The 21,091-nt window shown below is 51.9% G+C and overlaps 3 protein-coding genes and 3 pseudogenes across 3 annotated transcripts; 4 read left to right on the forward strand and 2 right to left on the reverse strand.

Moving 5' to 3' along the window:
• Positions 1 to 4,566: 4,566 nt before the first annotated feature.
• SAPIO_CDS3269 lies at positions 4,567 to 6,372 on the forward strand (annotated as a pseudogene; the record flags this gene model as incomplete).
• An 898-nt stretch (positions 6,373 to 7,270) lies between these two features.
• Positions 7,271 to 9,430, reverse strand: SAPIO_CDS3270 (Proliferating cell nuclear antigen; the record flags this gene model as incomplete). Its single annotated transcript, XM_016786100.1, has 5 exons — positions 7,271 to 7,932; positions 8,009 to 8,460; positions 8,549 to 9,027; positions 9,095 to 9,294; positions 9,382 to 9,430. 5 exons carry the CDS (start codon positions 9,428 to 9,430, stop codon positions 7,271 to 7,273), a joined length of 1,842 nt encoding a protein of 613 aa, XP_016644106.1.
• A 1,306-nt stretch (positions 9,431 to 10,736) lies between these two features.
• Positions 10,737 to 11,173, forward strand: SAPIO_CDS3271 (Duf786 family protein; the record flags this gene model as incomplete). The annotated part of the gene is made up of 2 exons (XM_016786101.1): positions 10,737 to 10,805; positions 10,883 to 11,173. The coding sequence occupies 2 exons, from the start codon at positions 10,737 to 10,739 to the stop codon at positions 11,171 to 11,173; spliced, it is 360 nt and encodes a 119-aa protein (XP_016644107.1).
• A 357-nt stretch (positions 11,174 to 11,530) lies between these two features.
• SAPIO_CDS3272 lies at positions 11,531 to 14,080 on the reverse strand (annotated as a pseudogene; the record flags this gene model as incomplete).
• Positions 14,081 to 15,590: 1,510 nt separating this feature from the next.
• On the forward strand, positions 15,591 to 17,437 carry SAPIO_CDS3273 (uncharacterized protein; the record flags this gene model as incomplete). The annotated part of the gene is made up of 2 exons (XM_016786102.1): positions 15,591 to 17,309; positions 17,378 to 17,437. 2 exons carry the CDS (start codon positions 15,591 to 15,593, stop codon positions 17,435 to 17,437), a joined length of 1,779 nt encoding a protein of 592 aa, XP_016644108.1.
• Positions 17,438 to 17,982: 545 nt separating this feature from the next.
• SAPIO_CDS3274 lies at positions 17,983 to 20,175 on the forward strand (annotated as a pseudogene; the record flags this gene model as incomplete).
• Between the last annotated feature and the right edge of the window lie 916 nt (positions 20,176 to 21,091).

A 21,091-nucleotide genomic window follows, 5' to 3' on the forward strand; every position in this document is an offset into this window, starting at 1 on the left:
CTCCTCCTCTTACGACAGGGGAGGGAAATGGGCCTCGATCGTTCCCGGTCCCCCTTTTTTTGCGTTTGCGCGGTTCTTTATTTGTATTCCAAATTGGGCGGTTCTATTGAGTTTTATTAAGTCTGTCGGCATTACGCAGCAGAGCGTTAAGCTTCTTTGAGCGAATTTCATCAGTTCGACGGAGCGCGGTGACACGAACGCAGGTTCATGTCGTATATCCCTCGTTTCTACCATTTCCTTTTTTCCTTCTTCTTTTTCGGAAAGTACATGTTTACTCAGGGCAAGACGGAGAGACGCCCCCATCTTGCTCGACCTTTAGTGTTCATACTTTTTATTTTCGTTTTCCCCTCTTTTCGTCACTCTTCCTAGGTTTGGTCCCAGGCAGGCATGGTATTAGGGTTACTAGGATTTCTGTTTTATGCCTGCCACGATGATACTCTATATAATATGAAGTGAAGGAGACGTATGGCACGGAAAGGTGGTCAAAACGAAGAAACCATGACGCGTGGGGGAAATAATGGGAGGCAGAGCGGTCTGGTTGGTGAAGAAGGCTTCTTTGGCTTCCTCAAACACTGGGGGGCGTTTGGTTTCTGGCTTGTATAGTATATTTTAGAGAAAGAAGCAAAGGACTCAGTTGTCAAGGGAATATACCAACGATTCTCATCATCTGATAGAAGAAGACCCGGAACTATTGCGAGTGCGAAGTCTACTTAGCTGCAGTCGTGGGAGACCGGTGAGCCCATGATTATTGCTTGGCATAGTATCGACGACAGTACAATCTTGGGTTATCGGAAAACCGGCAGCCTAATGGCTGAACGTGCCCTTTAGTTTGCGTCCTGAATAGGTGGACGTTCTCGTGTGACTGATACAGTGGTGGAGAAGTGCAGTTGGGGCGGGTAGGCACATGTTCATATTCATGTATCATTGGTAGGAGGAAAAGGATGACAGAGGGATAAGCTGGGGAACAGACGCATGAGCGAGATGACGCAGACGGATATTAGTTATGGTCTAAGACGATGAGAGCTGGTTTCGATTGGGCCGGTAATCCAGGATTTCAGCTTCTTCAGCCTCAGATTACGATGGAGCTTGTAGACCGCGAGGTACAAAAGATAAGTGCGATGATTGCAAGCAGCCGCCACACCTTTTCTCTTTTCCCCACAAACCTCCGAGAAAGAGGCACATTCTTGTGAGGCAAGCGCCCTTTTCACTTCGGCACTATAATGCCAAGCGGTGCTGTTGGGAAAAATCCATTCTCGGACACATCCCACTTTGGTCGTCGGGGAATTTTAAGTGTGTGTGCTCTCACGTTTATTGCGATCAGCAGCCTCCCTGACGTCACAGCCACATTTCTGGGCCGAAAGTTGGCGTCTTGGGTCTGGTCTGGGGGCCAAGCGAGGAAAATGGGGGGAGCCTCATTCCCTCTGCGAGCGATTTACTTGCATTCTTGGTCGCGGGTTTGATTCGTCGCAGTTTACCTGGATTTGGTTGACAGCACATTATGCAACGTGGCGGGCGGTGGTAGCGGTCTGGATGGCTGTGCTTCACGAGGGATATGCGGCACTCAGGGGAACAGACGTTGAAGGTCTGGTGGTTCCGAACAACAGGGACAGCCAGCGCGAAGACAATGGCTCACATTGGACGGTCTTGGCCCCCTGGTGTCTGTCCATGTTGGATGAGGCTGGACGAGTTGTGGTTCGTCCCATGTCGACGAAGGAGATGACAGAGTCGGAAATCTCAACCTCAAACAGGACTTCAGACACAGAGGGCTGGACCGAGGAGCAGCATAAGACGGAGGAAGAATGGTCGTCTGTATTACTCGACACAAAATTAAGAAGGGATCTTTGCTCTGCGACCTCCTTTGAACCCATATGCGGTGGAGTCGTGCGGGTTGTACAAGTGGCAAGGAGTACTTCGTACTAAAAAAAAAAAAACGATCGGTCGATTTGCTGGCAAAAGAGACGAAAAGAAAGGGAAGAGCAAAAAAAACTTGGATCCATGTTCTGGAGTGACGTATGACGCAACCAGGTTTGCTTCATTCAAGGTTCTGGCCCCCATCACTTCCAGTTGAGAGATTGGAGCATTTCCAAACGTTCCTTCGAGACTCCCCTCTTCTTGGCTGTTCGAACTTGATGAAGCCTGGCACCATCATCAGACGGATTTTGACCAAGAGGCGCGCCTGTCGTCTGTTCCCAGCTTCCCTTTCTTGCTTGTTGAGACAAGCACGACAACGAAGTGATGAAGTAGTGTAATACCGAGGTACGGAAGGAACGGGACGGGGAAAGGAGGCTTTTCACTAAAGTACTTCGCAGCACACTTCGTCCTTTTGTCCTCATCCAGAAGGAGCAAGGACACCAGGGCGAATTTGGTCACTTAAATGCGTCTGATTGGTGCAAATGGGAGCCCGTTTGCGGACCGGGATGATCTTCCCCAGTTCTGAAGAATCTGAAACACGCCAAGGAAAGATGCCTGCAGCCAGGGTATTTTGTATCTATACACTTTTAATACTTCGGCTATTTGTGTATCAAGTTCTCTAACAAAGCTAAAGTCTACCCAGAGCTCAAGTATCTTGCAAGTATTCTGCTGTTTCTTCTTTCCTTGAAAACCAGGATTTCTATCAGCTAGACAAGGAAGTCCCAATCAAGCAAGTGCAGGTGGTCATGGCATAGGCAAAGAGGGATCGTCGACGAAGGACGAGGTGGTGCAGAAAGGAGTCTTGATTTGACTGATTTGATGAACACTGAGTCTGAAAGACAACTCGGCACATCACACTTCTCGCTCACTACGAAGTACGAAGGAATACCCTTGATGTCTCTGGTCGAGAACATCGATTGGAAAGTCTTCGTGGAGACTGTGGAGGCATTTCTTTTCATGCCTGTCCATTCCCGTCCCACCGTGACTACTGAGTACTGGGTCCGCCAGCGATTGCAAAGACCGCGGTTTCCATGCTCCTGCTAAAACTACGAAGGGTAGAGGCTATGGAGTATGACACTAGTGCATCTGGTCTCTCCATTTGTGGGGGTGACGGAGATATGTAAGTTTTACATATCCATCAACTGATCTGTTTGATGCTGCCGCCTTGCTGCTCCATGGACGTGGGGGGGATGAAAGATCGATGCTGACCGTAACACACACAACGTTGCAAGACCCAAAGAGTGACGAGTGTTACTGGTTTGTGGTATCTGGTATCCCAACTCCAGACCTGGTTGGACTCCAGGATCTTCCCTCCGAGACATACATACATACAGACAAGCATATCCCGGATGCCCGCTCGCAACAGAGTACAAAGTACGCCCATCCGTCAGGTCTTCCAAGGCCACCAGACCTGCACGCAAGACGATCCTTCTCCACTTGCTTGGATCTCACGAATAGTAAAGTAAACCTGGCTTTCTCGTGGTCCTAAAAGGGAACAGAACAAGCGCATCAACTCAACCGTTGAAGTCCAGCGCCACATCTTCTCTAAAGCTTCCGCGGCAAGACTAGGTCCACAATTGCCCTTCCTCTAGGCTCCGCGAAGTAAAGCCCCGGCGATATGGACACTATTCACGAAGTCTTACCCTAACCGTCCCCTTGGTGTTCTTCTTTTCTTCTGCCTCTTTTCTTTCGCTCCTTTTGTTGATAGGACGGCTGAAGTCCACGTTCCTTCATACCAGTGTGCTGGTTCTTCGTTTCTGCTATCCGTGTAAAACACCGTTAGCCCTCCGGTGCTTGGTCTGATTTTTTTTTTTCCCTTTATCTCTTTGCGGACTTACTCGAGTTTGACTGGATTCCTCGAGACAACCTCAGAAAGAAGTCGTCACTCTTTCAACCGTATCACGAGTACAACTCGACTCGGAAACACTTCTCACCGTGAGCACAGGCGTGCGTTTGGTCTTGCAAGCCCAAATCCAAATCCCCCGAGCGAAATAGGAAATTAAGCAGGCCCTGCTCCCCTCTCCCTTTGGGAAACAAGCAAGATTGACTTGCTTCTCTTCTGGGTCCCACACCATCCTTCAATAAACAGAGCTCACTCCACAACCCATCTGTTCATCTGCCTTCCCCCGGTCGAGTCCTCCCAGCCCAAAGCGGACGGCTCTGTGCGGAAATATCGCAGTATTGGCCAACAAGGAATATCCAGCAGGTCCGCCGGGTCTTACGAAATACATTGTTAGTTCGGCGCCTGCCTTGGAAGGACGACCTAACACCTAAGGTCCCTTTTCTTGTTAACGATTCTGCCCTGGTTCGGGGAGAGATTGGTCTGCCGCTGTTCACTTTTCGTCGATTTCACTTCTTAACCCCCCTCGTTATCTTTTTACCCTGTCCTTGCCCTCGTGGTCATACCTGTTCCGATTCTTGTTATTCTGCTTGGAATGACGTCTCGGACATGAAGAGAATACTCGAGGCTTAACGCCAAAGCAAGAGGCTGCTAGAGATTTGATATCTTGCATTTTATGTTCTTGGCGTGATTGGGCTTTGACACCATCGAGCCCTCCACGTCTTTCTCTAACTATACGGGCCTTCGCTCTTTTACCGCCCTTACCCTTTTCCTTTACTCTACGATAATACCTTCTCCCCGACGACTCCGCCAAGATGCAGGCTCAACTGGAAGTCGGCCGGGCAGCCCGCCATCCAAAAATGATCATCTCCCCTCCTCGCCTCAACCTCCGAAGAGCCGCCTCCTACCAGTACGAAAAAGGTCCGCTGTCAGCAACCTCCTCTCGCTTCAACTTCAATCACCTCTTCTTCTCCCCTCCACCCTCACCCAGTCTTCCGGCCCTTGTTCCTCGACCTAAGAGCTCGCCTACGCGTCCACGGCCTAGCCGTGTGTTGCGTATTGCGGTATGGATGGCCAGTGCTCTTTTCATATTATACATTGGGACGCAAGCTGTCCGGCGGCATATCGAATTAGCAGGCGTGAAGATGGCCTATATGGATCGGAATAGTGGAGAGGATGAGGTAGAAATGGTGAGCGGGGAAGGGTTGCCCGAGTTTCCTACACCCATTATCGTTAAGGATATGTGGGGGAGATCGAAATGGACACTTTCTATACCAAGGAAGTATGGATTTCCATTATCAGTGAAGGAATACGCTGAGATGCCTCGGTTTTGTCGGGAGGTGCAAGCGGCGGTGCGCCACCAGCATGAGTGGAGTGGGAAGGAACAACAGCGGCCATTAGCAATTTACGGGGAGTCGGATTCTTATTACATCGATGTGCGGGAAGCGGTGAATACAGGTTTGCTGCCCGAGGAGCCGGCCGACAGAAAGTCGAAGGCAGCATTGGGAAATCTCGTGGGAGTGAACAGGGACTCTCATATGCCTGAGTGTGGGAAATCACTAACAGTTGTGCTGGAGACGAGTGAAGCCGGAATAGGCAGCGCGTTGATGATGCTATGGACTTTCTATGGACTTGCTAAGGAGCAAGGGCGGTCGTTCTTCATCGATGATAGCAGGTGGGCATACGGCCGATATACTTCCATCTTCCAGCGTCCACCTGTACCCGATTGTCAACCGCCACCACGGCACGAGATGGTGCCGTGCCCTACGCAAGCGAGACACCTAGTCGTGTCCGCCTCTACGGCAAGGGACGTCCTGATGGACTCCCTGAGTTCTCGACAAACGAGCGGCCAGGCCATCGACGACGACTCCATGAGGAAGCTTCTCTTCGATTTCGCCCGACGTGGCTACGAAGCCCTCTTCCACCTCACACAAGAAGACGTCGAATACCTCGATTCCCGCGTCGAAAGCCTCACCTCGAAAGCCAAGCTAGCCAAGACGCCCATCGCTGGCATGCACATCCGCCGCGGCGACTGCCGCCCCCTCGAATTCCCCTACCGCAACTCATATATCCCCAACGAAGTTTACGTCGACTCTGCACGCTCGGCCATAAGGAAGCGCTTCGCTGATCTCGCCTCCTCCGACTTATCCCCCTTCCTCGTCGCGGCGTCCGACGATCCCACAGTCCACGACTCCGCCGAACTTAAAGGAGCGCACCACGCACAGGAACGCATCAAACTAGCCAGCAAAGATGCCCTCGATAAGTCCGCCTCAACTGTCGAACGTGACCGCTCCGTCATGCACCGCTTTAAGGACGAGACCTTCGGCTGGGAGGGCGGTTTCTTCTCCTCCATGTTTTGGAACCTGGGATTACCAAAGGGCAAGACAGGCGCGTACGACACCGAGGCCTCAGAGAGCACCGTGTCGCTTAGGGGCTTCCTTGCGAGGGCCTACCTCTTGGATCTCGCTGTGCTGGCTAACACCGGAGATGTGGTGGTTTGCGCCGTGGGTGCCATGGGGTGCAGACTCCTCGGTGTTATGATGGGGTGGGAGGCGGTGTCTGAAGGTGGGAAGTGGGTGAACATTGATGGCGAGCATAAATGGATGGGTTTGACATGGTGATGAAGCATTTTCTAGCTTGGCGTGCTTTCTTTTTTCACTTTCGACTTCTTTGTTTGATATTTTCTCCCTGTCTTTTTTTCCTTTTTACTGAATACCCTGTCATTCGCTCTTCTCTGTATGTGCGTTGTATGTACTTGTAGGCTTTAGGTAGAGACTTTTGGCGGATCCTGAAATTAGGGAAAACGGAGAATGAAAGAAACCCAGTTCAAAACAAACAGGCTTTGGAACCAAGACATGCCCACGCGTTCGTTCCTTGTTCGTTATAAGAGGGTCCAAAACTTGTGTTTGAAGACATCTCAGATAGCCTCAAGATGTACGAGGTCGAGACTTGTCCTAACGGGCACGCTCTTCAAACTGAGCAGGATCGTACAGAGCATCAAGTGTCATTATACCATCATATTCATTACAGCTATCATTCTAATAATATACAGTCTGGCTTTGTACATATATATCGTCTCATAAAGCCGCTGGGAACATGTCCTCAGCATGAACAATAATGACAAAAGAGAAAGTAAACTGAGGACGGCCTGACTGAAAAGGAATGCGGAAGGGGAAACAAGAGAGCAGAAACAAAAGAGTCACCTCCCGGGCTTATGCTGGAGCAAAACTTCCCACTATTATTTTGGGAAGACGGGCGCTGTCGAACTGTTGTTGGCGGTGTTAAATCGAGGGATGCGATGATGGCTGTGGAATAAAGAAAGAGATCCAAGTGAGGGAAATGCGATTGGAGGATTCTTTGCCCTCTCCTCGCTAGATGATCGAAAAGAAAAGTTTCCATCCCCGTCTAAAAGAACGCCATGCGAGTGAAATGAACCGAGAAAAGACAAACATAAGAACAGTATAAAGCAAGGAACGAATAGCAAAATGCAGGGTTAGTAGGGACGTGAGGCAGAGGTCCTCACATGGAAACGACGCGACCGCTGGCAGGCATCGTCCTCGGTCTCGGTCTCAAATTAATAACCATCTCCAACTCCCGGAGCATACCCCTGGTGGATTCCACCTTCTCCCTCGCCTGCTCTTTCCTCTCCCGCTCCTCTCTCATCTTGGCGATCCTCTCTTCCCTTGTAAGCAGAGATCTCGGCCGCGGCAGCGCCACGGCCTCGAACAACACCTCTGCATCACCAGGGAAGTCCTCGGGCAACATCGTCGCGGGACGGGCGTCGCCGTTGAGAATCTTGAACGCATCCTGGACTGTTCCTTCCTCGACGGTAGTGAGGCCGCTGAGGGATGACGAGGGCGAGATGAGAGTGCTTATGGAGGAGAGGCGCTTTTCGTTCCTATCGATGCCGAGGGCGAGGGCTGCCTTGCCTTCCTCCCATGCCTGGATGAGCTCCTTGAGGTCGACGCCAATGGAGTCGTACTGTGACATCAGGGTAGGACCTAGCTCGGAGATGTCGGATGATTCGTCGAGGGCTCGGTCTGACTCTTCGCGTAGGAGTTGGAGTTTGGCTTGGAGGCCGCGGATGCCGGTAGATAAAGAGTTGAGTTTTCTCATCTGAGACCTCCAGCGTTCGCGACCTGGAGTCAATGGCACTTTGGGCGTTGGTGGGGTCGGGAATGCTATTGACACCTGGGTTAGCAACAACATAATAAGGAGGCCTCGCAGTAGAAAAAAAAAATGTAGAATAAAACTTACATTCTTCCTGGCTTAACACGGTGCTAAGTCGCTCGTATGCCTGGCTCGTATTCTGACGCAAAGAGATCAATGCCTCGACAGCGGTAGTCCAACGCATCAAGTCGTTCCCATCAGTATTCGCATCAAGCGCCAGCAGTGCACAAAGGAACATCTTCCGAATCGTGAGGAACCTAGCGGCCAAGACCTTGAGCGTACGCAACGACTCAGCATCATCAAACTCTTCCTCGGAATAACCCCGCCTCGCGTCCGAAATGTCAAAGTCGGAGATGTCATAGATATCAAAGTATTTCTCGAGGTCGAGCTGTTCAGAGAAGCCTTTGACAACGGCGGTCGCCTGGGAGTAGACGGGTATGGTTTCGACGTAGCATGCCTTCAGCGCCCTGCGCAGACGAAGGCATTTTCGGCTTTGGGATCGGTCTTCGATTCGGCTGATGGGAGGTAGGGGCGCGCTTCTGTGATTACGAATTAGCATAAGAGCCTCCAACATACCGGTGTCGGAACATGGAAGGGACGCGAGGCGGTACATGGCGGCTAACGTACATTCTATAACCGCGGGAGACCAGCTCAACCTCCTGAATTAGGGACAAAGCCGCTCCGCTCGCACTATCGAGGCTCTGTGACGCGGACACGAAGGACGAGACCTCGGAGATGGCTTGGTCTCTCCGGTACTTGACCCATTGCCTCTTGAAGTATATCGGAGCGACTACTGCCACCAAGGCGACCAAAAGGGCGAGAAGAAACAAACGCCTCTTGTTTAGACTAGTGTAGCCACCGGCAGCTAGCCAAGCCGCAAGGAAAGCTGCCACCACGGCGCCGGTTACGGAGACGAGAACCGCCGGAGCTGGGGGCAGCTCCTCGCCCGGGGTCTTGCTGGAGTTCGGATCATGGGTGCTCGTCAGGTAAGCGTTCTGGCTGAAGCCTGCATGGCCTGTTAAGAGTTGAGAGGCGACGATTATATATCGGAACTGCTCGAGGAATTTGGCGTTGTCGGCTTTATCGATCCGAGAGGTTACGACGGCCTAAAGTCGAAGACGGGTTAGGAACAATGACACATGAAAATAATTCCACAGAGTCGTTCTGCCTTACCGAATACCTGGACTTGAGGCTCCGCAGAGGTGACCTCTTTGGTATCTCCAGTCGTATAGGTGGTGGCGCGTTAGATCGGAACCTCGACCTGACAGTTGGTCGGCCCTTGGGAGCGAACCCGGGGCTCGATGGTGGTGAGGAGGAAAAATCGGGTTCGAGATCGGGAGTCGCCCAGTCTGAGGCGTCGGCCTCGCCCTCCCCTATGGTCAGAAACAGCCAGGTTAGTTCGTTCGGTTCCTTGCAGGCTGCAGCAGGCTCCAGCTGGGGCTTGGTGACGTGTCGCCTACCTATTAGATAGTCGGCGAGAGGCGTGTGGTCCTGCACCACAGTCTCCATTTATTCTGTTGCGATGACGATAGGAGAATACAGAGGGAACAAAGGAGAACGTGTGTATTTCGAAGAGGTGGGTTTTATTAGTGTACGGTTGTTATCGCGACTCCATCTGACGGGTCCAGGATCGATTCTCGCTTCTCGAATTAGTGCTGCTTTCGGTGAGGACTTGGTTTGAGAGTGACAGGTTGACAGTGATCCAGAAATTATAAGTGTGTCTTGCAAAGGCGCTCGTAAATGTAGTAAGGTTTTAACTGGGATCGGAGGGGCGTGGAAGATTATAATTTATCGTGGTATATGATGGGGTCGTCCGCTGAGACACGAAGAAAAGAGGAGGAAGGCGAAGCGAGGGAGAAGCGGCAGCGAGATGTTGCTGTTTGCTTCCAAGTATCACGGGAAGTCGGACTACGCTTTGCTTTTCGCCTAAGTCTCCCAATGTAGGTGATACGCGGCCTCGGGGAATGCTAAGTGGCGAGACGGGACATGGCAGTCGAATCGCCGACAGCTAAAAAGAAGGCACTTGAGGGAGGGAGGTGGACGACGGCTTGTGACCACCAGAGAGTCGGATCCGCAGCGACGTGAAGAGATGACGGCAACAGCCTCTATTAGGACGAGCTCTCTTTTTGTTGCTTTTGGTTGCTCGGGGTCTAGGAATGTTTCTAAAATTCCTGTTTCGATCAGTTCCTTCTAAGCTTCTTCTCCAAGCAAACTCAAGAATGATGGACCACGCGGCGAAGATCAGGGTCGCATTGACGCAGCTTATTATGGTTCATCTCCCTTTCACCTGGCGTCGTCCCGTATTTCAGGAGGATGGCTGTAAATTGACCAGGGCTGGCTTCGCCGAGATTGGATGGTAGGTTTCTGGGGTCTTCTTCCAGGCCTCCCGCTGCAAATGTTCCAACGCTCGAGACCCACTGGACTGGGCCTTGCACGCTCCTTCCGTGGGGTCCTTTGTATTCCCTAATTAAACTACATGCTTACGTATTATCCCAGTAATTCTCCATTTAGGAAAATGCCTTTCCCGTTCCGGTAAAATATACTGTTCTCCCGAAAACTAGCCACGCTTAATCCGAATTATGCGACGTAAGGATCAAGCTCCAGCAACACACTTCGTGATCGCGATATCAAGGAGGCTCTGTGCAGTAGGGCATTCGACATCTTCTCTGCGATATATCCGATAGCCGTTAAAGCTCGGCTCTAGAACATACGGCGAATCTTTCGGCATTTCGCTACTCTAAATATCGCACCCTCAACATCTGCCAATCCTTAGCTTCAAGTCCGTAGCTCCTGGAGCTACCAACCTGTCGTCGCCATGTCTGCCGTCGAGCGAGAATACCAAATCTCGCCCATCGTTACCGATTCCGTCGTTCACAACACCAAGGTAAGACCTAAAAATCTCGCCTCCTACCCTCCACCGATACCGGGATTTTCACTAACCCACATATCCCCGCCCTCCAGACCCTCTCCAACTTTCAAAGTCTTACGGCCTCCCTCTTCGGCGTCACAGCTGGCATCCTCGGCCTCGAATCCTACTCCGGTTTCCTCTTCTACTTCATCTTCACTGTCATCGGCATTCTATTCTTCCACATCTTCCGCATAGCGCCGAATGCCCGCGCTGCAGGTCTTTCATTCTTCGACACCAGCGAGTATTTCAAGGGCCCTCTTGACTTTTGGACGAGCGGGTTTATGGCTGGGTTGCCGGGGTATATATTGACGTGGACCTTGTTTTACGGCCTTGTGAGGGCGTGAAGGCGGAAAGAGCGAGTTTTTGACTCGCGAATATATGCGGTTCTTGTGCGAAACTCAGGCATTAAAGTGTATTATTTCTTTTTTTTTTTTTTTTTGGGCGTTAGGTTACGGCTTGTAATATGTTGACTGTTGCGATAACCTTGAATAATAGATGAGATGATTCCTAGCTGAACGGGACGACAAACGCTCAGAGCAAGAAGATGTGTATTGTGCATTGCAAATGACAGGCTTTTTCTCCTAAAATCTCACAAATACGACGAAGTACGATGTAAGTTGTACGCAGAAAGGAAAGGGGAAAACGCTTCAAAACAAACAACATTCCCGTTACAAAATCCCGATACCCTCTTTCCGCCTAGTCTAGTCGGCTATTTCAACAACCTTGCCAACGAAAGCATCAAGACCCGATCTACCCCCTTCCAACACCAGGACTTGCGAACCCAGCTCAACCCATTCCCGGCTAGATAATATATCAAGCGACACCTCGACCCCGGCTGATTTCACTCCATTTCCTACGTTCTCAGCCCCGTCCAGGTGGTCGTCGAGTTTGAAAACGTCGTCCACATCCTCACCAGTATCATCTTTAGGACGAGCCTCAGCGACGCGCACCACCTTGGCTGCCGTGCGCACACTAGCGACATAGATGGACACGACATTTCCTACCGCCAAGGATGCTGTTCTGGGGTCTTGGAACAACGCGGTGAGACCGCTTGCAGCCTGCAGCGAAATTCCGGTTTTCACCATGTGATGGGATGGCACGGCAATGACCATGCCCTTGCGGATACGCTGCATATTTTCGGGCTTGTCCAGGACGACCCCGATAGAGCCAACTTGCCCTGCTTCAAGGGTATTAACCGGCAAGCGGAGGTTCCGGATGCTGACGACCGTGGCATCGTGCCATTCTCCCTTGATCTTGGATGCGGAGATAGCATTCCTGATGGCGAGCTTCGCAAGTTCGGTGGCACCCTGGTGGGCTGCCGTAAGTGCGGAGTAGCTACCCGGAGAGGGCCGGTCTTCCGGCCTCTGTTCCTCGGAGTCATCGTCTTCCTCTGGTGGGAAAGGGCCAACAACCACGCGGTGTCCAAGGTGGATGTCTCCGAAGCGAAGGTATCCTGAAACCACGGTTCCCTCGTCGACTTGGTCAACATACCCGGCAGAAACTGGGGCATGCCTTGCTGGCAGATTGTACTTCTCTTCAATATGGAAAAGAGTAACTGGCTGCTCGGGGTTGAGCACCGGACCGGTGAAGTCTTGAGCGGTCGGAGTGGGTGGCATCGGCAGGTTTGCGAGTAGCGCATGCACGAGCCCGATTCCTTTTCCCATTACCGAGCTGGTGAGAATTATGGGGACGTGCTCAACCGGCTGCTCCATCTTGTTGACAACAGCTTGGATTTTCCTGATGTCATCCGCAGGAATGTGAGTTAAATTAGAATGACATTCCTGGCCGGTACGTATAAGATGGGGCTGACGGCCAGCCGCCTTCACGGCGTTCATGACTCGCTCCAAGATAGGCTTAATCACTGAAATCCCAGAGACATCGCCCTTGGTAAGTAATACGGCAAGCGGAATTCCCAGTTTGAGGCAGAGACCGAGATGCGCAGCAGCTGCATTTAGCGACTGTTCTCCCTCATGCATATCGGCCCCATTTACTCCAACAGCGAAGTCCTTGTCATCGGCCGCGATGCATAAAATGATCCAATGGGGCGCCCAGCCTACAAGTCCCCTCAAAATAGTTCGGCGGAATCTTGTTGCACCGGCGGAATCGGAGACAAATACCAGACGTCCATTCTCTGCACCATCGTGGATATTAATCCAAGACTCAATATCAGGGCGACCGAAGTTGAATATCTCATCTTCTTTGTATCCGATGAGCTCTTGAGCGACTGAACTTGTCACTCCAGAGGCGACTTCATGTCGATGCTTGAGAAGTCCCAGACGGCTGCTACCAGCTCCATTGTCAAGAGTGCCAGTGGAAATGGTGCCGAGTAAAGTCGACTTCCCCGCGGTAGAGGGCCCCGTCAGAGTTACCCTTAACTGAGCTGTAGTTGACTGCACAGCTGTCAAATCTGGGCCATCCTGATGAGGGTTCGGCGAGTGTGTCGCAGGGCTGAGTCCGTGATCAGGGATCACAAGCGCCTCGCAGACCCAAAGTTTCTGACGTTGTGGGTGCGATGTAGAGACATTTGTACGGTGGTCATCAAGGAGATTTTCATCTTCACAGAATTCGCAGTGTCCGACCTCAACCGTGCGAAGGATCTTAACATCACAGCCGAGACTAGCAGCCATGTTTCGAAGGACCAGGATACTTTCATCCATCTCATCCTTTGTCAGTCCCACGAAGGTGCCATCATCAGACACTCCTATTTCATACAGTGCGCCCTGAGATTCCTCAAGGCCCACAGGCAATTTTTCTGGTTTTACAAGCTGACTGGCGTCGACGATATCCTCGGGCAGGCGGGGGATGAGAATGTCACGGCGCGAGCTTGCGACATGGTTCGGAGAGGATTGCTTCAGCCGCCAAAGAAGCTGGGTAGTCAGGTGAGAAAGACGCTGTTGACGACTCTGGCTCGAGGCTGACTGTGGAGGAGGCGGTGAAATTGAAGTCTTCGTCGTCGAAGGCACCGGTCTCGCCTGGACAGAGCCGGAGATATGGGGCGCAGTGCTTATGTGGCTGTACACCCTTCTTGGTCTCAACAGAAGATGTAATTTGTACTCGATTGGGCCTTCCTGGGGCTCTGGGCCAAGCCTCGAAATGCCATACTCGGAAAGAGGATCCGGTTCGGGGACATTGTGCAAGTCCTCATCGGTAGCGCTGGGTTTCGGGCTACTGGACTTGATGTCTGAGACTTCCGACGGCTTCCATGGAGAGGCAACACGGGTGGGCTCAACAAAAGAGAAGAGTGAGGCCATCGCAGATCGGACCGTTCTTCTCGAATCTTCTTGAATTAAGGCAAGGTCGTAAAAATCAAGACAATAGGGTAGGATGATGCCTGGGAATTGGGTGATGACTTCTATTCAGTGTACTTCAATATGTGTCTCGTATGAGATCTGCGTAAGTCGGAAAGTAGAGATAGTGGTGAGTTAGAGCATGTATCCGTGTTTTCATTTTTGCTTGACTGTGACAAGAGCAGTAGTGATGGGGAAGTCGCTTTGGCCTGGATGGATGGGGATACCGCTATTTTAAGTCGGCGCACAACCAAGATATGAGTAGGTCTGGACAGAGGACAGTTTCACTGAGAGAATAGACCGAGCGAGTCCATTGTCAATAATAGGAAGGATAAAGAAAGGATGCGAGGAGGCGGGAGACGGAAGACGCTACGATCCTCTCCGAAGTTGTCGAGATGTTGGAGTCGACGTCGAGCGATGCGATGACACATTGATGGAAAAGCCAGCTGACAATAAATTACCGACAGCTGTCGCAACCTGCAAGTATCTCAGTACCTCAGTGCCAGGTTCATGAATACTCGAGAATCCCAATTGACGCCTGCCTCTAGCTTAAAGTGCTGGCACGTTTGTGGGGCCTGCCATCCCCACTTCACTAGGACCAAACGCTACATGTACTATTGTACTTTTGTCAAGGCCCCTGAAATGAAACCGAGAGTCTGAGCAGCAACGCTGTTACAACTCGGTGCACATCAAGCTTATCCTAGATTACATTACGAAGTACTGCTCCGGAGCGCCGAGAAACGGAAAGATATATTCGCACCGCATGTTGAAAAGACAACATTGAATTATACGATCAAGAAGAGTCATCTGCCTGCCCGTCTGAGCCACCAATGTTCTTCGTACCTTCTTACGAAGCGTTGACGCTACTTCATAAAAGGCTGAACGGCGGCTGAGGTCACTAAGCCACTTCTTAGTCGGGCACCAGCGCGAAGTACCTGTGCTCCCTCTGTCGTGCGACGAAGTACCTCAACCTTCCAATCATACTTTGGGCTCGTCAATCATCCCAGCATGTGCAAGAGTGAAACCCCACCTTGACGGTCTCTCCACCACTTTCTTGCCTCCTGTTTCGATACGGCGTTGTAGCGGGAAATACAAGTGCACCATTGGGCCTCGCTCTCCCCTTAACGGTTATATCCTCGAGAACCATGTCTCTTTCAGAGTTACGACGCACTTCGTAGGGCTTTATTCCTAGAACTCTTCCTTCCATCTTCGGAATACCAACAATACGATCATCTTTCCAGTTTTGCCACATAGCGATATACACCTCGCCCCTTCTCTTCGCACCACTGTATCAACTTCCAAGGCCTGGCTATCCTCGCCAGCGATCCCTCCGTTTGAAACCGTTCGAGCCCTCGCCGTCGGCTTTAACCTGCTGACCCCCTCGATCGACACTATTCCGTTCGTCGATTCAGGCGAAATTCGGCATATATAGATACCTCCTAGCCCCGTTTACCCAGGTTTCCTTCTTTCCACGATGAAGAAGTTCGGTTTCTCGAGGAAGTCCGACAAGGCTGCCGGTTCAGCATCCGACAACCCCTACGCTCAGCAACCCCCCGCGCAGGACCCATATTCCAACGGATCTCAGTCTAACAGTCAAAGCTCCATGGGTCCTCGACCTACTCCGGGCGGCCTTCCCAGTGGGCCCCGCGGAGGTCTCCCCTCGGGACCACGAGCCGGCGGTGGATTCGGCGGATCTCCCGCACCGCGGCCTGCAGCTCCCCAGCAGTCTAATAGCTACGGAAGCTCAGGATACGGCTCAGGATCCGGGTCTGAAAAGTACGGACCTGGCGGCGGATACGGCGGACCTCCCGCCTCACGGCCTGCGGCGCCCCAACAGTCTAATAGCTATGGCGGCTCAGGATACGGGTCTGATAAGAACGGATCCGGTGGCAGATACGGCGGACCCCCCGCCCCACGACCTGCAGGTCCCCAGCAGTCTAATAGCAATGGAGGCCCAGGATACGGATCCGATAGGTACGGATCTGGTGGAGGATATGGCGGCAACCGATACGAGAATGGCAACGGGCAGAGCCCATCGTATGCGGGCTCTTCTTCCTCTTCCCGCCCCGGCGGCTACGGCGGAATGGGGAAGAGTGATTCCGACGGCTACGGCGGGCGTGGTAATTCTTCTCAACAAGATTCGCAAATCAGTTCCGCATCATCGGGAGGGTCCACCAGTCGATATGGTGATGGAAACCTGGCTCGAACAAATAGCTCGTCCACGGAAGTCAACCGCAGCGACCTCTTCGGTGGTGCACAGAACCGCTACGCTCCCGATCGAGGCAACGCTTACGCTTCAAAGTCAGAAGGGGCCCAGGGAGACCGGTACGGTAATGGAAACTTGGCTCGAACTAACAGCTCATCCACGGAAGTCAACCGTAGCGACCTCTTCGGCGGTGCGCAGAGCCGCTACGGTTCCGGTCAGGGTAGCACTTATGGGGCAAGGCCAAAACCTGCCCAGGACGATCGGTTTGGGCAATCGGGGCAGTCTGCGGTGTCTGGCGTCGACTCTGGAGCGTATGGTGGTTATGGAGAACAGCGAGAGCTTACCGAAGAAGAGCTGGAGAACCAGGCTGTCCAAGACACTATGAGCAAGACGAGTCAAACTCGAGATGCCACCATTCAATCCCAGGACAGATCCCTCCAGCTGGCGTATCAGAGCATCGAAGTCGCCCGAGGTACACTGGGCCTCATAGGAACCCAAGGAGAGAGGCTGCAAAATGCGGAACGCAACATGGATCTTGCAGACAATTACAACGCTGTGGGTCTTGATAAAGCAAAGGAGTTGCAGACCGTCAATCGAAGCATGTTCGCCGTGCACGTGGCGAACCCGTTTACGGCCAAGAAGCGTGCTGCGGCTCGAGACCAAGAGGTGATGGAACGTCACCGTATGGAAAAGGAACAGCGAGAGGAGACCAGGCGAAACCACTACCAGGAAGCCCGGTCAGTGGAGAAGTCGCTTAGGAATATGGACATCAATGAGCCGAATAACACATTCTACCCTCAAGTCCCAAGAGAGAGGAACAAGTATCTCTTCCAGGAAGAAGGTGCTGAGGAGGAGGAGAAGGAGGAGATCATCCATCATAAGCTCAATGAGCTCGGTGGTGCTCTAGGTACTCTGCATTCATTGGCGGTACAGACTGGTGAAGTTGTCGACCAGCAAAACCGGGTTATTGACAGGATTGCTGAAAAGGTAAGCTGTGCTCTCCTTGTACGACTCTTGAATACGGGGCGCGGGCCCTGGCTGACCTTCTTCTTCAGACGGATCGTGTCGATTACGGTGTGAGGAGGAACAGAAACGAGCTGGACAAAATCCGATAGGGCTAAGAGGCCAAAAGTATCGATCGTCTCGTGTTATTGGAAGGCCCAACGTCGCCTTCAGAAAGTTTGGAGTTACTTTGAATCCATCCATCCCCGTTGCTATTCCAAATATAGTTGTTTTTGCCCAAGGCGGTTATATACCTATGAGCTCCCAGTAAAGTAGGCCATGGACAAATTTCTCTGCTCTGATGTCAGCACTTCGTACTCTTCATCGACATCAATCTGGACAGTCTTGGTGCTGTAGTACAAAATGGTGCTGCGCCTGGAGCGCGTGTTATTAGTTGCTGGCTGTGATCAAATGCGCACTGTGCGACAGGCTCCTACCTCAAAAAAATTTCCCTCCAGCTTCTTAGACTCTCAGACCTCCACCCGAGTGTACCACGGCGGAGACTCGCAAGACAGTAGACAGCATGACGGACAACTCAAGGGCACCGAAAAGACGAAAAATTAACGGCTCTGGATCCGTTGGAATTTCGAGATGCCAGAATAAACCCGAGGCTCAGCATTCGCAACCAACACACGATCCCTCCGTCCGAACTGAAAGGATGGAGATTCCCGCAAAGGATCGGAAGAGTCATGCTCAGGGTGACACCCGGGATCGTAGGCGTAATAATCCGATACAGACGCCGAGATGGGCCGATGACCCAAAGCTCCTGAAAGCGAGAAAAGAACTCCCCATCTGGGGCTATCGATCTCAGATCCAGAGTGCTCTGCGGCGGAGTGACCTGCTCATTATTGTGGGAGAGACAGGTTCGGGCAAAAGTACACAAACACCCCAATTTCTCCTTCGCGAGTCCTGGTGTCGCAGGCAAACGAAGACGGTTAAGCTTGATGAGGACGGTACGAAACGCCAGGTAGAAGTCGGCGGAATGATCGCTGTCACGCAGCCTCGTCGAGTTGCCGCAACGACTCTGGCCCACCGAGTATCGCAAGAGGCAGGGTCTCCGTTGGGCAAGTCAAGTAACGGCCTCGTCGGCTACTCCGTGCGCTTCGACCACAATGTTCCAAAAGGGACCAAGATCAAGTTCATGACGGAGGGAATGCTTCTGCAAGAATTGCTTCGAGACCCTCACCTAAGACAGTACAGCGCCGTCGTTGTCGACGAGATTCATGAAAGGAGCATCGATGTCGACCTTCTATCCGGCTTTCTAAAGCAGATCCAATCCAGCGACCTTAGCGGCCGTGGTGGAGTGCCGTTGAAAATTGTCGTTATGAGTGCGACAGCAGATGTGGAGGGAATCCAGAATTTCTTCGCTCACGGGCAGAGCAGCCAGAGTACTCCAAAAACAGTTCCTGATGGCGCAGAGCCCAAGTCCATGGAATTGCTTCACATTCGCGGCAGACAATATCCTGTCCAAATTTCTCATACGCTAAAACCTGTACCTGATCTTCAGGATGGCCTTGTGCGCTCTATATTCAAGCTCCACACAGAGGAGCCATTGCCCGGTGATATCCTCGCCTTTTTGACTGGACAGGAGGAGATTGAGTCCGCGCAGCGACTTATAGAAGACTATGCGGCTACCTTGGCGTCGAACGTACCCAAAGTCAAGGTCCTTCCTCTCTTTGGTCAATTATCCATCGAGGCACAGCATGCGGCGTTCCAGCCTGTCAAGGAGTCCTTCACGAGAAAAATAGTCCTTGCGACTAATATTGCAGAGACATCCGTCACTGTGCCAGGCGTACGTTACGTTGTGGACTGTGGAAAAGCCAAAGTCAAGCAGTTCCGATCTCGTCTTGGACTCGAGTCCCTGCTCGCAAAGCCGATATCGAGGTCATCCGCAATTCAGAGATCTGGAAGAGCTGGTCGAGAGGGGCCAGGGAAATGTGTGAGGTTATACACCCAAGAAGGGTTTGAATCGCTTGCAGAAAGAGACCTCCCGGAAATCCTACGCAACGACGTACTTGGTGCCGTCCTGACGATGAAAGCGTACGGAATAACCGATATTCAGTCTTTTCCATTAATGGATAGGCCCGATACCGAGGCTATACTTAAAGCCCTGAGCCATTTGCATTCGCTCCGCGCTATCACCAGTAAGGGAGAAATCACAGATATTGGCAGGAGACTCGCTAGGTTCCCCATTTCAGCTTCTTTCGGCGCCGTCTTATTAGCTGCCGCCGAACCCGAGTTCGACTGTGTCCTCGAAGCCATCGACGTCATCTCGTGTATAACCTCAGGAGAAGACATATTCTATCGTCTTCTCTCTGAAGAAGACCTGGAGCAAGTGGAGGAGACGCGGAAGGAACTTTACCGCCGCGAAGGCGACATCCTCACCTACCTGACTACCATGCAGCAATACACGGCGGAGCACGCGGACCGTGTGCAGTGGTGCAAGAAGAGGCGCGTCAACATTCGCAACATGAGAATGGCTGTCAACATCAGGAGGCAACTCCGTGGCCTCTGTCTCAAGGAAAAGCTGTTGAATGCGGCGCCACCCCCAGACCCTCAGCCCTTTGAGCCCTTGCCGCCCGATCGAGCGGAGAGCCTCCTCAAGTGCTTTCTAAGGGGCTTCGTTTCAAAGACCGCACTCTTGCACCCCGATGGAAGCTATGTTACAATCCACGGAAAACATACCGTCGCGATACACCCGTCAAGTGTCTTGCATGGTGTGAAGAGAGAGGCGATTATGTTTTTGGAGCACGTCTTCACGCAGAAGAGTTATGCGAAGAAAGTGAGCGCCATTGAGGCGCCATGGATAGTGGAGGAGCTCGAAGGGAGCTCAGTATCTTTGGGGCCGTAGATTTAGATATATTCAAAATATTTTTGGACAGTTGTATGCAGAAAGCCTCAGTGTTGACAACCTGTCATACGCCAGCTCACAGTAGGAATCCATCGCGTTGATCGTGCCAACAACACCGTGTTTTATGCTACTGGCACAGTACAATAGGCGGCTTTGTGAAGTAAATTTAGTCATCATCGATCCGAGGATATGAACGACCTCTCCCATTTCCTCACATTATTTCCTCCCGTAAGAGCACGATCTCACCCACGTCAACTCTCACGCGTATTTATTTTATCTTGACGATGAGGCAAATACAAGCCATACGGAGAATATCGACGGGTGCTATAGGCGGGAATGGTCTCCAACCTGCGTTGAGGGCGTTGCTACCCCCGATTCAATTATACAGGCGGCTTCTACGTGCCCACAGGAAACATCTCCCTCGAGATATGAGGTTGCTCGGGGACGAGTACATAAAGGCCGAGTTCAGGGCACATAAGGATGCGGAGAATCCGGCACATGTGGTCAGTCTCGTTCACCGAAAGGCAGGCCCAGGTTGAGGAGATCGTGCCTGTACTAATGTTGGATGTGGAATGATATCCTTAGATCACTTTCTTGACGGAGTGGCAGCTTTATGCTCAAAAAGTAGAGGGTAATTCATGGAGGGGGGAGAAGCTCGATTCTAAAGTCGTGGAGAAGATGACAGGTAAGCGTGTTTCTTGGCGTGAGCTGTTCGGTCTCCAATCCGCCTCTCAATCCGCCGTTACCAGAACGGACCCATAGACGAAAAGTCGAATTACTGACTAGCATGGACGTGATAGATGAGCAGATGCAGCAGCTTTATGAGCTGATGCAAACGATACGCGAAGGGGAGGGAGAGGGAGGCCCGGAGCACAGTAATTGAGGCTCCCTTCCGGACGACGTCAAAAACAACACT

The sequence above is a fragment of the Scedosporium apiospermum genome, assembly GCF_000732125.1.
Source record: "Scedosporium apiospermum strain IHEM 14462 chromosome Unknown SEQ_SAPIO_0088, whole genome shotgun sequence".
Lineage (NCBI taxonomy): Eukaryota > Fungi > Ascomycota > Sordariomycetes > Microascales > Microascaceae > Scedosporium > Scedosporium apiospermum.